Below are 16798 nucleotides of genomic sequence, written 5' to 3'. Positions count from 1 at the left end.
TCTATGCTGTGCTCGTATTTATTTTACCCTACTCAAATTCAATTTATGATACATTTTATTTTGAAAGATTTAAAATGGTTTTTTAAAGAACCACTCAAAAAAGGTTCTTTAAAATGGTTTTTTTAAAGAACCATTTGAAGGATCTTTTTAAAAATGGTTCTTTAAAGAACCATTTTTAAAAAGGTTCTTTGAAAAACCATTAAAGGTTTTTCAATGAACCACTGAAACAAATGGTTCTTCAAAGAACCATTGTTTGAAAGGTTCTTTGTGGCACCAAAAAAGGTTCTTCTATGGCATCAGTCTAAAGAACCACTTTTGGTTCCAGTTGGCACCTTTATTTTTCTGAGTGTGGGACTGTTTGCAGACATCTCAGAGAGAGGAGACACCAGCATCTGAACAGAGACTCAAACCAGCAACCTGCAGCTCCCTGCTTGGCTGCTCCAGTTTTCTCCTCACTCATGTTGCCCACCAGTGATTTCTAGCTGCCCACCCACACAGCAGGCAAGAATATGCGCTGAGCCTCAGCACCCAATACTTGGACATGTTTTCTTTATTAAACAATGAACCAGACCCCAAAAAGTAAACAGCTGTTATTGCTAGGCAACGGGAGCAGCATTTGGAGATGCAGCACCTGACATTCCTGACCATGTGGGCGGAGCATGCATGAAATGGAATGTTTAGTAGAACTGTGCAACACAAGCACTTAGTTACAGCATGTTTCATTGTATCCAGACACAGCTAGAGACACATCTACAGCAGCATCTCTGTGCAGGACAAACGACAGTTGACGAAGAAACATCGAAAACTTCACTTCACTCCTCTACAAAACGTTGGTTCCTTTGTTTAAAAGGCCAAAATGAATCAAGGGAGATCGAGAAGAGGATCGGCGAGTGCTTCACCTCACAATACAGTACAGCTGATTCATTTTAAATTTCAAATGATACAGGCTGAAAATGTCAAATTAAAAGAAGAGGCAGAAAAATCAAGAGGAGAAGCTAAAAATTCAAAGTTTGAAACTGAAGTAGTATTGCAGGAATTACTGCATGTGGGTCTCAAACTTAAAGGAGAGAAGATGAGAAAACAACAGGCAGAAAACGAGAATGAAAACATGAAGAAAGAACTGTTGGAAGCTCAAAAAGCATTGGAGGAAGAGAAAAGCACAGCACAAGAAGCCAAAAATAAATATCAAACTGCAAAGAAGGAGGCAGGAAATGTGATGCAGGAATTACAGGAGGTGCAGGAAGCTCTTGAAGAGGAAAGAAGGAAAATGCAGTTGGAAACACAAGAAGCTGCAAATGTAATGGCTGAAGCTGAAACACTAAGGAAGGAATTACTGCATGTGAAGCAACAACTTGAAGAGGAGAAAAAATGTAAACACGAGGCAGAAAATGAGATTGAAAATATGAAGAAAGAATTGTTGGAAGCTCAAAAAGTGTTGGAGGAAGAGAAAATTAAAATACAGGAAGCAAAGAAAGAAATACAAAGAGTTACACTCAAAACATGAAGAAGGAACTGATGAAAGTGCAAGAGGAACTTGCAGAAGAGAAAATTGAGTTGAAGGTATTCAAGAAAGAAACGACGGTGACCAAGAAAGGCTGCAAAGATGAACTTAAAGAAATACAAAAGCACAAAAAGGAAGCTAAAGAGCTCCTCAAACACAAAGGGAAACTGGCCAAACAGCAGCTGAAAGAAACATTTAAAGATGCCGAGGAGCAGCTCAACAAAACCTTAAAAGAGCTGAAGGCAAAAGAAAAGCAAGCCGAGGACAGGAGGGGATTCTGGAGCAGACTGCTGAGAAAGAACTGACCCAGAAGCATCTTCCTCCTTCCCCCTCTCTCAACCTTTCTTTCACAAAAATCCCCCCAAACTTTACTTGGGACGTTTGTTTGTTTTTTAAAAACTCTATTCTGAATACATGTACTGACATACAAAAATAAAATTGCCATAACTTGACCTTCTTTTCTTGTGTGTCTGTGGATGTAAAACAGTAACACACTTTCTGCTCTGTGTGTTTTTAATTGTAAATAAATGCAATATATCTTCATTTTAAAAACTTCTGCTCTAAATCTTTTTTTAGCAAAATGCTTTTTTTGCCCCTTCCTGATTTCTTATGTTTTAACATGTTTGTTACATTTACATGTTTCCGATTTCAAGTGTTAACACAGATGGTCAGAGACAGAGGTTTGGACAGCTCTTTCCCTTTATTTGTATTTATTCAGGTTATTTTTATACTCAAAAATCCATCCACAAGCTCCAACGCGTCCAGAACTCTGCTGCCTGTATCATCACCAGGACCCCTTCTATCCACCACATCACTCCTGTCCTGCAGCAGCTTCACTGGCTCCCGGTCAAATATCGCATCAATTTCAAAATACTCTTGCACACATTTAAGGCTATTCATCATCTCTCCCCTCCATATCTCTCTGATCTGGTTAAGATCACCGCCCCATCTCGTTGTCTCAGATCTACTTCTTCCCTTTCACTCTCCGTCCCCTCCCCCCGTCTTGCCACCATGGGGAGCAGGGCTTTCAGCTGCTCTGCTCCACGACTCTGGAATTCCCGACCTCCTGATTTAAGAAACATCTCTTCCTTCTCTCTCTTTAAGTCCCAACTCAAAACTCACTTGTTCAAAATAGCTTATCCCACATAACCTCTCCACTCTGCTCTTTTATTAGTTTATGTCTTATGCTTTTACGATTGTGTGAACTGCTTGCTTTTATGTTGCTTTTTATTCTAATGTGTACAGTGACCTTGAGTGTTTTGAAAGGCGCTTTCAAATAAAATGTATTATTATTATCTTTGAAATATCTCAGTGTGACACTGATACTGTACATGAGTGTGGTAGGTTTTGAAAACAGCATCAGCAGAGTACACAGCAAAGGGGAAAGGAACAATTGTTCCTTTCAAATTTTATACAAAACATCCAATCCTGGATCATATCCATATCCACTTAGGATTGAGTGATCCAAATACACCACATTGTGACAATAACCACGGCATAGCAGCTGATGAGCAGCAGATAGATACTGCTCATGGCACCACTGGTGCAACTAGACTTGCAGTCAAGACCGCCTAAACCAAGACCAAGACCAGAGGGTATCGAGACCAAGACAAGACTAAGAACAAGTTGAGATGAAGTCGAGACGAGACCGAGACCGAGACCAAGATGAGACGAAGTCGAGACGAGACCGAGACCAAGATGAGACGAAGTCGAGACGAGACCAAGACCAAGATGAGACGAAGTCGAGACGAGACCAAGACCAAGACCAAGACAGACAAAAAAGTCTTTAAACTGCAGCCAGATGCTGCTTCGTTTAATTGTTGTCAGGCATATTTATGTGTTTTTGCTTTCGCACAGCCCTCCTCACCACTGTCTACTGTCTCACTCACTTACTGAGAGGACAGACGCACCCTCCACTTGACTGTCGCGAAATGCAGATCCAAAAGCAACAACATGGCAGGTCAAGAGACAACAGCAGTATCATGAGCAGCGAGGGGTCCAGCAGCAACAGCAGTATGTGCAAAAGGCATCAGCAAGGAGAAAACACCATCATCATGACTGGATGGATGGAGATGCGTTTCCAACAAGCTGCAACTTCACTCTGTGTGAATGCAAATTGAGAACAGTGTCTGAGTTGGACATTTGTTACGTTTGGAGTGAAACGGCAATGGAAGAGACAGTGGGCGTAGATTTCGTTTTGGCATTGGTGGGGACCAATGACCAATGATTCAGTTTTTTTTTCCTTTTTGTCTGTGCTTCTTGATAACAAAAGGAGAAATGTACTTGCCTAAATATGCTCTTCTACATGCTTTTAAACCATTTAAAATTACAATTGATAGTTTTATATGTGAGTTATATAATGCTAAATTACAATTAAACAAATGACTAAGTATTTTAGACTTTCAGTCAGCAAGCCGGCCTAAAAATACATCAACGTAAACACACTGGCGACAAACTGAAATACTGCAAAGAATGTGGGAGAAGCTTCCCCACGTCAGGTGACTTAAAACGACATGAACTCTTTCACAGTGGGGTCAAAAAGCATCTCTGTGATCAGTGTGGGTCATCCTTCACCACTGCAGGTGACCTTAAAACACACAAACGAGTCCACACAGGAGAGAAACCATACAAGTGCAGACACTGTGACAAAAGCTTCTCACATTCAAGTAATTGTAACGAGCATGAACGTACACACATGGAAGGAAACTACAGCTGTGAGCAGTGTGACAAGAGCTTTAGTAATCTCAGTTCATACTCTGCACACAAACAATCCCACGTTACTAATAAACTGTTTCACTGTTACCAATGTGCCAAAACATTCACTTCATTATCTGCTCTGTGCAAACATCAGCGCGATCACGCAGGGCTGAAATCGTTCCCATTACAGGACGACAGCGAATCTGAAGAGAGAGAAACATCCTCTTCTGGTTTCAGAGTCCAACTTAAAACCCTGGAGATCAGGCTCCACAGAGTTCAGATTGGCTCTCCTTAAAGATGTAATGAGGCTATGAATCAAAATGTTCCTGTAGTTCCATTTTAATCTTTATAAATTGTTCTTCTGTAGTGTTTGTGTTCAGTGGTTACCTTTTTTTTCAGTGGTTGGATGAAAAATCAGTTTCCTGTTGTTCAAGTTTTTATTGAATGTATTTTATTAAAGTTCTTAAATAAAGTTAAAAAAAAAAGTTAAATAAAGAATTGTTTGAACGACAAAGATTTGGAGCCATGATGTCATTTCCTGTATTTCAGAGTAAAGACTGAAGTGACAAATGGAAACATGTTTACAGTCATGGAATAAACACTGATGGGTCATCTGTAGGAAGTACTATTGCTGACCTGACAGATTCGACCTTGTTTACAAAGAAAGAAAGGAACTGATTACATGTGTCAGCAGAGGCTTTCAGGGTTGTTTAGAGTAGAGCTGATAGTCTTAAAGAACACGGGGATTATGACAATTTAACACAATGATCTGAGAAAAATATCTGTTTCTCTCATTTTCACTGTATTCTGATCAAATTTCCAACATTCTTTTAACATTTCAAAAGAAACCTGCAATTTGTCTTTCTTCCACTTCCACTCTGCTCTCCTACACTGACGCCTGACCAATGTTCCCTCTAAGCTGCAGGCGTGAGCAATTGCGCACTGCAGGCACGGTCTCTGCGCACAGTACATCTGTGTTGCGCACAAAAAAATCCAACCTGAATTCAAATTAAAATTAAAACTTTAACAATCCTGTTTTGCAGTGTTAGTCAGTGACTGGCTGCTCCTGTATGGGATCAGAACGATGCCACCTTATCCCATAGTCCAGCCAGTAATGCGATTCACATTCGTATATACGCAGCTAATCAACGTCGTTGACAGGCTATGACAGCGTCCTTATGTGCCGGTGTTTTAGCGAGCAAAGCGGCTGATGAGGAGCGAAGCCACGTTAATGACAATGTGTACAACCATTGGAGATGTGAGCAGGACAGACGGAACAACTGACGGAAAATGTGTGGACTTTCTACCAGTTTTTAAATTGTGTTGATCGGCCACGTAAAACCAGAGTTATGGTAAAAATATTTGTAATGTTTGGTTTTCTTCCTGAATACTATCGTTGTTTATATTTACTGCGGGAAGAAACGGTAAAAACGGCGTTTTATAAGGAAAACGCTCGAAAGCCTGTGAGCAAAAAAAACAAAAACCCCAAAAACCCCACCCTTTCCTATTGGTCGAAAGATGTACCATGTCAACCAATCAAAAAATTCAATTCAAGTCAATTTTATTTGTATAGCGCCAAATCACAACAAAAGTCGCCTCAAGGCACTTCATAGGTAAAAATGATATTGCAACAGTTGTTTAGGGAGGGGGAAGTTTTAGGAGTGACGGCGTGTTTGAGATGTGAGAGATTTGCCACGTTTAGCACAAATCTTGTGTAGTTAGTGTGTAGTGTTGTCAATACGTTTGTTGTGTGTGTCAGAACAATGAGACGACTGCTGAATGTTACAGGTGTTACAGCAGCGATACATCTGCTGCTGTCAGGCCTGCAGGTATCAGGCTGTTGTTCTCCTTCATCTCATAGTGGACAGAAATTATTTTTGGAGCGGCACAAGTAATTTGTGTGGCATCAGATTCTCGCTTTGGCTGTGAGAGGTCCCGGGTTCAAATCCTGGACGAGCCCATGTGTTGTCTATAGAGCCTCTCAGCTGCCACATGTTGTTTAGGCTCCATTTGAAAGAATCTCTGCAGCTGCACACATGTTCCCATAGTCCCTCATACAGGGACAGCTAACAGAGCTGATATGAAGGATGTCGTTGGCCTTGTTCTTATTGTTTACCATTTGAATTCTCCAAAAAGGTTTTCTAAGGTAATTATTTGTTATTCATGTTAACAAGATAACACAGAGTTTTATTTTAGATTAAATAAGAGAATTCAATTCAAACTTGTACACAGAACTACTACAATACACAGTTATGTATCATATATTATAAATGTGTAACTCTCTCACACAACATTAAGAATATGCATGTGGAAAAACGCACATCAGTTTTACTGATACACAAAAATAAACATCAGTAAACATTAGTTCTTCAGTACCACAAAGGAATCTCTTTCAGTGCATTATGCACACATGTAACTTATGTACCAAGTGAAATAAAATATTAGAGATGAAAATTATGTGATGATTTTAACTGCAAAATTCAGATTTTAGGGTCAAAATTTGACTTAATTTGTGGTGTAAGGTTTCTGGTTATAAAGCTTGACGCTGTCATGCTCATCTGTATGACTATATGCTCATGCCACTGTGTTGATTGCAGTGGGTGCATGCTTCATGTTGCAGGGTTTTTCTTCAGGTACTCTTTTTTTGTCCGCCATGATCGAAACACATGCACCTCATTGGAAGCTCTAAATAACCCACCTAAATTGGTTCTTAATTTAAAATTAAAAGTGATCATCTGAAAATTAGACGAAAGCTTATTTGTGACAATCTAAGAAACATGTAATTGAAGCTGCTCCTCTTTGCTGTGGGCAGGTTTGAGAGCAGCCACCTGGGCTTCGCTGGAGAGCAGCAGGAGCAGCCTCAGCATCTCACTCCTCCTCGGCCTGCAAGCACACCTCTGCTATGACCTGGAAAATGCCTAAGGAAGCTTTTCCCTTTTCACTTTGGGTGTAAACGGTCCTGGGTTCAAATCCCTGATGAGCCTGTTTGGTATTTGGGGCTTTGCTGTTGAACTGTTCATGCAAGTCCTGGGCAACTGCAATTTGCTATTTTCAGATGTCATAAAAACTCCCTCAAAAGCCTTCAGCTGATCCAAAATGCTGGAGCGAGAGTACTGGCAGGGCCTAGAAAGAGAGAGCATAACGTTCAAGACTTGAGATTTTTTATTTGTCACATGCATAGTCATTAAATTACAAAAAAAACAGTGAACTGCTCCTTTGACTGTACAAAAAAAGACATTATATACAATAAGTAAATAAATTTTAAAAGTCTGGAAATTTTAAATCAAAAATCTGAAAATGTACATTGTGCAAATGGAGCGTTAACGTGTCTTGTGCCATATTAGCACAGCAACGTATTGACAGAGCAGTGCAAGTAAACAAGTGACCAGAGTAATATAAACAGAGTAATTCAACTGAGTGACCAGAGAAGTGTGAACAGATTGATATAAGGTCCTGTTTCAGTCACTTATTGATGCTATGAGGGGAGTGGGGGCATGTTCTGATTTAGGACTCGTATGGCCTGAGGAGAGAAGCTCCTCCTTGAGTCTCTGTTTTGGCCCCGATGGTGTGGAAACTTCTGCCTGATTGCAGAAGTCGAAGCATTTTGTTACTGGGATGGGACCAGTCCTTTAATATCTGAGATGCTCTGGACCAACATCTCCTGGTGTAAATGTCCTGTAGGGAAGTTTTATTTGTGGATCATACTGTATTTGCATTTGTAACGCGTTCTGAGGCACGGATCACTCTGCTTTTCAATCCTGGACACAGTTATTCCCACACCAGGAAGTGATGTTCTGTGTGAGGATGCTCTCCACAGCGCCTGAATAGAAAGTTCTGAGGACCACTGGAAAAACCTGCTAACTTCCTGAGTTGTCGGAGACAGTACAGGCGCTTGCCTAGCCTTTTTGGACTGGACGTGAATGTGAGCAGACCATTTCAGGAATGAGGAGATGTGAACACCGAGAAAGACAATGAAGCAGAAACTGCTAAAAGTGGGATTCAAACCCACACCTCCAGGGGAGAGTGAGCACTAAAGACAGCACCTTAGACCACTCAGCCATCCTGAAACAGACTGAACTGAACTGATTTTCTGATAAATCCAGAATCCAGTTTAAACTCCTTCCCTTCACATAAAAAGTCTTGAATGAACCTTTGGTCCAACTGTTCTTCACACCTGACTGGTAACAAGATGGCGCTGGTGTGCGTGGTTGCTCGTCTGTCACTCTGAAGTTTGTTTCTATTATTTCTGACCTGTGTCATTCACCAAAAAAAGTCTCTGCTGAGGTATAATCGCCAGACATGATGATCATCTTTTATTGAAAAGGTCGGCACCACCAGGCCTCTTATCACAGCTCCTGACTCTGACCCCTCTGTCTCTGTCCCTTGCACTGCTGATTTTAATAATAATAATGGATTGGATTTATGTAACGCTTTTCAAGGCACCCAAAGCGCTTTACAATGCCACTATTCATTCACTCTCGCATTCACACACTGGTGGAGGCAAGCTACGGTTGTAGCCACAGCTGCCCTGGGGGGTGTCATATTAACCCCGCAGGTTCCCCCCAGGATCCTTTCCCTCCACGATTTTTAAAAGAAATCTTTCCTAGTATAGGGCAGTCTGTCCTTGACATTATTAACAGCAGTCTGTCCTCTGGTGTGGTTCCTGCAATTTTCAAACATGCAGTAGGGCAGCCACTGCTTAAGAAACCTGGCCTTGATCACACAGTTTTAGCTAATTATAGACCGATTTCCAAGCTGCATTTTCTTTCCAAGTGTTAGAGAAAAATGTTTTGTGTCAACTGAAATATTTTATAGATGTAATGGCATCCTTGAGGTTTTTCAATCAGGATTTAAAACCCTTTATAGCACAGAATCTGCATTCTTAAAGGTCTTTATTCTGGTAACCACGTTGTTCTGGTCTTGCTTGACCTGACTGCTGCTTTTGACACAGTAGACGACAACATCCTATTATCTTGATTAAAGGATGTAGTGGTTATTGGTGGCACTGAACTTAATTGGTTTAGTCTTATTTGGCAAACAGAACTTTCTCTGTCAGCTTCTCGGTTCCAAATCATCTTCTGCTTCTCTGTCATGTGGCGTCCCACAGGGGTCAAGTATAGGGCTCTTTTTACTGTATATATAGCCTTTGGGTTTCATCCTTAAAAGGCATGGGATCTCTTTTCATTGTTCCACTGATGACTGTTAAATGTATTTGCCACTAAAGCAGAAGGATGGCATCTCCATAAAACCTCTCTTGACATGTCTAAATAACATTAAAGCTTGGTTGGCTTTAACCCTTTAAGACCTACCATAGAACCAAGTCCGCCAGAGCTTATATTATATTTTTACATGCTGTGGAGCCATTTTTGGGAGCATTTCAAGTTGCTTTACATCAATACAACCATTATAATATGTATGCATTAAGTGCATAGTAATTACATAAATTGCAAAAAAGTGCAATAAACTACAAAAAAAATTTAAAATCGTTTTTGTTTTTTTAACATATATTTCTAGTTAGAGAAATTTAAGAGGCTTATCCCTCAAAACTGTAAATACAAAAAAGTTGCACAAAATAGTTTCCCACCACAGGAAATTTATTTTGAGTGTCTTCATACTTTTATTTTTGAAATACACCAATTTTTATATACTGCAGGAAAAACGAAAATAAATATTATAATGCAAATTTGCAAAAAAGCAGCATGTGCATCAAAATAAACTATTTCCAGCAGTGCAATATGAGTCCTAAGCATCCCACAAACGACACAGAAAGTCATAAAGTCAAAGAAAACTTTTAAAAACACAATTATAGGCTCATGAGGCCCTGATGGTAAAAAAAAAAAAAAAAAAAAACACTACATTTCTGCGAAAACGACGTCACTTCCGGTTTCGGGCAGGTATGGCGGACATGTGAAAGTTCGCGCTGACGTCTATTCCAACATAGGAAGTGTTATGAACAGCTGATCAGATCGGCAAAGCGTGTTTCTGGAATATTATGTTTGTGTTGCTGCAAGTGGTTTTTATGCAGTTTTTGCAAAGCTATATGTGGAAGGAAACCGTGACCTAGGACAAGCTGATGGCATAAGATGTAAGTACAACTCCTCCGTAGACACATGAACAGGTAGAAATGAAGGCTGCAGCCTGACTGCTTATCAGTTTGCTACCTGATTCAGGGTGTGGCTGCGGTGCTGAAGTCATGAAGTCGCCATTCATTCAGCTTCCACGCTGAGATCTTTCTTGGCTAGCTTAGTGTTAACATGCTGTCTGTGCAGGTTCTTGTGAAGAGCCAAACTTTTGTTAGCAGCATAATGCAGCTGTTTCTGTCCTGGATGAAGTATGTCTGTGAAGGTTCTCAGTCATCCAGGTCATCGTAGTCAAAGGAGCTTGCAAAGAAAAGCGTCTGGACTTCTTTAAGTTACTTGAAGACGTTTCACCTCTCATCCGAGAAGCTTCTTCAGTTCTAAGGTCAAATGGTGGAGATCAATGGCCATGAGTACCATTCACAGAGAGTTGGAGTGGCTTTTGCTATCTTATAATCACAGCATTGTGAGATGGCGTAAGATGTACCCTTAGGCCCCCTCCTGGATTCAGATATGGTCTTTTGCTTTTCATGTAATATAGAGATCTGAAGCTGACATTATACATCAAGTTTAATCAGAAGCCTGACTTAGGAAATAACAAGCGGTAAATCGCCATTGATCCAACTTACTTGCCAAACCGAAATAAAAAATAGTCAACAGACTGTTGCACTGAATGGTGGTAGTGTAGCTTAGCTCATCATGTGTGGTGGTTGTTATTTTGTGAAGAACCCCGTTTTGTGCTTTTTGACTTACCCTTGTCTCACCTGTACAGACTGTCCCTGTGAAGAAATAAGTGGAGAAAAGATGTGTCTGGAAACACACCCTCTCCCTTGTTTGTCCAAACTCCAAGAAGACTATTGTCTATTGTCTATGCAATCTTTATTGGCTGTTTAACCATCTGTGGGTGCAATAAATCTGTAAAATTTTCACTCCTGTGGCCAGATCCTAATCAATTTATGGCACATCTTCTGTTAGTGTACTGTTCCAGTTATCTATCATTTCTTCATCGTCTGTCTTATTTATATTTTTTTTTTTTTCAAACTCTGCCCAGTTTGCTGTCTTTAACTTAAATACTGAAGTAGACAATCATTGGCTGCTACTAACAGTTTGTACTAAAGGATACTGAAATCCGTGTTTTGTGCAATCAGTTTTTGTCTGAACTCTGATCTTGTTTTTACATTTTCGTGGTTGCAAAATGATTTTTTTTACTCTTAAAAACTCCTCTTGGCCTTCTAAACTCATTTTGCCTCTTGGTCTGTTCAACCAAGCCTATATTCAGACCCATCTCAATGGACTGGATCAGACAAATGTGGAAACACTAATGAATCTTTGTGGCCACACAGTTTGTCTGAATTAATTTATTTAATTCTCCCAAAACATTAAAAATGAAGGCAATAATACATCACTAACATCATTTCGAGATTTGTTGATTAACATTCTGTGGACAGAAAGACAATTTTAAATCCACATCACTGAGGTCATTTTAACTTAACACTGACCGAAGTTTAACTCTGCAGATCATACCAGATATAGAATGAATGTTCCATTAAAATAAATACATATAGATACATATAAGATTACATATGTCAGAGCAGGAAAAGATAGTTTTAAATACAGAATAACAAAGTCAAATACTTAGCATATACTCAGATTTGCTTCAAAAACCTCAAACATGTAAATATTTTACATCAGATCCCCCAGATACAGCACTGTTAGCATTTTCATTTTGACTGTCCTATTAAAAGCATGGAGACTGAGTCATCTATAACACACATAGTGATTATCTGAAACAAAGCAAAAGGATGTTCATATGCATGTGTGAATGTACATGAGCTAGTGATTAGCTTGAGATTTTTTTTTTAGTTTTTATATTTTAAGGTTTGTCTTATGAAATACTAGTTTTCCTTTCTATCTCACAAAAACAAAAATTACAATATCTGGGATGTGTTCTTCTGTACACAAGAACAAAAAGGAGAAGGTATGTAAGTTGTTACTTGATGTTAAATGATTTCTTGAGGCTTTTTTCTGCCTGCTCTTTTGTGATGTCATTCCAACTTTCAGGAATATCAGCAGGGTTTGCATTATATTCTTTGGCAAGGTCCGTGTTGTACTTTGCCATTACATATTTCCAGTAGTCCGATGCCTCAAGGCTCGAATCTGGAGTGATTTTCCAGTCTGGGTAAATTTCCTTGTAATTCTTGTAAGGGTGCCATTTACGATTTGTATCAGCACACCTAAATCTGTTGCCACTGATCACAGAGGAAGAGCATATGTCAGTGACAAGTTTCTTTGTTACATGCCAAGTGTATTTACCCAGACCCTGTGGCCTATGCACTGCAGCAAAGTGCTCAGCATGGGCTCCTCCTTCTGCATCACAGACAACTTTGCAGAATGGACACTGTTTGCCACAACCAACCAGTTTGTTGAAAAACTCATTCTCAGGCTGCACATGGAGCTGCTGTAGTTTCACTTCAAAGTTCAATGTTTGAAACTCTTTTCTCAGATCTTGGTACATTTCGTTCACAGACACTGTGAGCCAGTCAGCAAACTGTTTCTTGTCAGCATTGTTCATAAACATGAAAGCACCAAGAGCATCTTTGGAAATGACCAGTGTATCACCAAATTCTTTACAAATATCTTCAACAAATGTCTTCACATTATCACTCTTTTCTGTTTTTGCCTTGCTGATGGCATTTTTTATGCTTCTGATACATGAGTGGAGATGTCTGTCCTCAAACTCAGATACTGTTGACACAGTTGAGCAGTGCTCCACTATTTGGTTCAGTATCCATGTCTTTACATAATCCTGATATGAGGAAATATATCTCTGGTAGTATTTAAAATCATCCTTCAAAAGCAGATCCAGTAAAATTGAATACTGGAAGAACATTCGTGTGCTGAACTGCTCACATGTCTGCATTTCATGAATGATTTTAGGACCCAGGGACTGACTGATAAAGTCTTTAACAGCAGGCTTCAAGCACTGGTTGGTGAATTCTTCTGCTTTCTTTTGACATTGGTCTTCTTTATTAACCACATGTTTGAAATCATCACAAAACCTGTCCTTGTTTTTAATCAAACATCTGTAGGGATCATTTTCTTCATGCACTTTCTTAAACTCTCTGGCTGTAATTGCACAGATGTGCAGTTTTAGAGAAACCTCAAACTCAATGTCTGTTGCAACATCCTGATTGTTATCAAGGTTCTCATCAGTGATGTGTAGGATCTCCTTCATGTATGTGTCACAGTACATTTTTTTCCTCCTCACTTTTTCACTCACAAACTGAGTGCAAGCATCTATGATGCTGTCAGCCAGTTTTTGTGCAGCCATTATGTAATCTTGAATGTTCAAAAACATACTGACGTCCTCACCTCTGTTTGAGTATCTTTCAGCTGTATATCTGAAAGGCACCAAACCACAATCTTCCAGCCTTTTTTCTAAAAGTTCTTCTGAAACATCCCCTTTATGTTTTAGGCTTTCTTTCAGATAAGATGATGCATTTGTGAAGATGTGTGCAGCTTGTTTTTCAGAACAAGGAAGTCCCTTCAGCATGGCCTTCCACATCTTGTGAAACTTATTTTCAAGTTCTGTCTCTCCCATCGGAACATTATTTTTCCAGCATTCGTGAACCAGTCCCCAAACTGCATTTTCAATCTCTTTTATGTGATTCTCTTTGATTTGATCAATTTCTATCATTTCCTGTGTTATTTCTGCTGCTGCTGTGAGCTGATTAAAAACACTCCTTTCCATTTCACGTCGAAGGCTCTTTACATTGCTTGAGAATTCCTCTTTGTATCCTTCAACCAAATAAACATGACCCTCTGTTTTCTTAAAATATTGTCTCAGAGTTTCTAGAAGTCTTGTCTCCCATGTGGACAGCACTGTGGAGGCTTCACTTTTCAAAGATGTGAGAAATTCTCTCATGTCAGAAGATTCAGATTTTACAGCAACTGCACCAAAGTTGGAAATTCTTTTTTCTGCATTTGTTACCCAGGTGTACATTGCTGTTTTGAATTCCCATTCCCATTTGTTGAATTCTGTGCAGAGTCTCATGTATGCATCAGCTACGAGGTTGTTTCTGAAGCTGAAGATGAAGTTTTCGTGCTTTACTGCATTCCATAAGTTTTCCATCCACTCTTTGAAATCCAAGATATCCTTAGCTGAACACTCACAGTTTTCCAGCAGTTGGATGATGTGTTTCCTGAGCTCATATACAGCCTCACTGTAGCCTACACTGACTGGTGCCATTGGTGGGTTTCCATTCCAGAGTCCAGGAATGTACCAGTTCCCAGTGTCTGGACTGTACTCCATCACATCAGTGAAGCTCTTGTTCTCCTCTTTCTTTTCCATTTTGGCTGCTGCCTGGGTCATCTCATTTAACTGTTCCAGGAGCAGTTTCCTGTCTCGTGAGTTCTTCTCATGGGCTGAAACATCGGACACATTCTGGTGAACGAACACACATTTAGACTTTTTGCCCACCTCCTTCATCCTGAGAAAAGCATGCACAACTATTTGTAGGATGTCCTTCATTTCAGGTGAATTCTCCATTGCAATATTAACAATGGTGACATCACTCAGCCCCACAACAAGTGTAGCAAGCTCATTGTCGTGCTCATAGCTATTGTCCAGTTGTGCAAGTTCTGGTGACTTTAAGCCCTCAGTGTCAATGATCAGCATGAAGTCACAGTTTAGGACTTTTTTCATGTCTTCATTGATTTTGATGAGCAACATAAAGGCACCTCGAGTACATCGACCACTGCTGACTGCAAACTGCACTCCAAACATGGTGTTAAGGAGAGTGGACTTTCCTGTGCCCTGAACTCCAAGAACTGTGACTACCAGGATCTTTCTGTTTGGAGACACCAAGTCACTGAGCTGAGAGAGAACATCACTCACCCATCTGAGAGGGATGTTGGATGCATCTCCATCTACAAGCTCAAGAGGAAATCCATCAAGCAACAACTCTGCACACAGTTTGGGCAGATGCTGCAACTGTTGACGTGCTGGATCTGTTTGTGGAAGGGACAGTGAGGCTTCATAGATCTGACCCATTTCACGGAAGAAGTGTTCAGTCCCCAGTGAGCTGTTGGAAATTTGTCTGTCAATTTCTTTGATCTCCTCTTTGTTCTCAGAGTTCTTACATTTTTCTTTATATTTCTCCCGAAGTTCAGACAGTTTTACACGAGACAGGTTATCCAGGTTCATTTGCATCCATTTCAGGAAATAAAACCTCTCTGTTCCTGGGCTTGATATTGCATTAATGAAACATGTCATAGCTGTCAACATGTCATAAGAGTTCTGCTTTTTCCGCAGTTCCTTTTTCTTTTTCTGAAGTTCGCTTTTGTAATCTTCTATATTTTTGGAGCCAGTCTTCTGAAGTCGACATTCTTCCCTCTGTAAGCAGGTCAGTTCTTTCCATATTTCACCTTGTCGTGGAAGCTGATCTTCTTTGTATTTAAGGATGTCTTGAATTTCTGCAGTGATGGCTTCAGCATTTCTCTTTGCAGTCTGGCACTCTGGAGAGTCTTCATCAACCAGGATTCCCAGTTTATGTGCAATGTCTGCCATCTGCTCTACTGGGATCTTTATTGCTGAGTTCTTAACTACATCTCTGACTTTTTTTCTCAAAGTCTGTATAAAATCTGCATCATTTTTTTGTTTCTTCTTAGTTATGATGTTGTTGTTATTCAAGCCCAATTTGTTTGCTACTGTTCTTAAAACCTCGTAATTACTTTCACCATTACCAACCAAAAAGATCTGTGTCTTGTGGTTTATGTTAGTGAGTAGACTGCGCTCGGACTCAGAGTCCAAATTGTCAAAGAACACAAAAACTGCTGCAGATGTCTGACACAGAAAGGAGTATTGTGTTTCAAAAGATTCAATGTCCCCACGAAGGTTAGCTACAGCCACTGGCTGACTGAAAATATCAATGTCTGTGTTTCCACAAGGAAGATACCAAGTAATTTCAGTCAGTCCGTTGGATATTGCTCTTGGACGGTCACCACACTCCATGTTGCGGTGAACAAAGGTGTCATGGTACTGCTGAGAATTGCTCAGAACCTTATTGAGAATCTCTGACTTGGACGAGGAGCACTCACCCAGTCTGACAAAAGAGATCATTGGAAGTTCAGAGAGAACGATTCTGTCTTCAATGAAGCCCTTGGACTCTGACAGAGACTGAGGTCTGTACTTTTTAACAATGTCTCTCATGGCCCACAGCATGAGTGTGCACTGATTGGTGTCACAATTTGGAAGCAGCAGAGGAACAGAGAACTGACACATGGACATTTTTAGTGCCATTTCCTGCTGTACAAAACCATCAGAACACAGAAAGAGAGCAGTGATAATGTCGAGTGGGTTTAGCATGTCTGTGATCAATGATTGATCATTAAGTTTTATCATATTTCTAGCTGTGACATTAACCATCATCAGTTCCTTTAGAAAATACCATGGGAGGTCTGATTTATACTTGGCAGGTTCATCTTTAATCATCTGCTCATCAATCTCAAGTAATTTGCTACG

General features: G+C 40.0%; 1 protein-coding gene across 1 annotated transcript; it reads right to left on the bottom strand.

The window, feature by feature from the left end:
- Window positions 1-12265: 12265 nt before the first annotated feature.
- On the bottom strand, window positions 12266-16749 carry LOC146391544 (interferon-induced very large GTPase 1-like). The gene has a single exon (XM_084924523.1). The coding sequence runs from the start codon at window positions 16703-16705 to the stop codon at window positions 12266-12268; it is 4440 nt and encodes a 1479-aa protein (XP_084780649.1). The 5' UTR covers window positions 16706-16749.
- Window positions 16750-16798: the final 49 nt, after the last annotated feature.

This window comes from Perissodus microlepis, chromosome 3 (assembly GCF_051167445.1).
Source record: "Perissodus microlepis isolate ML-2025 ecotype Zambia chromosome 3, ASM5116744v1, whole genome shotgun sequence".
Taxonomy (NCBI): Eukaryota; Metazoa; Chordata; class Actinopteri; order Cichliformes; family Cichlidae; genus Perissodus; species Perissodus microlepis.
Note: the sequence above shows the minus strand (reverse complement) of the source record. Positions and strands in the feature narration are given on the sequence as shown.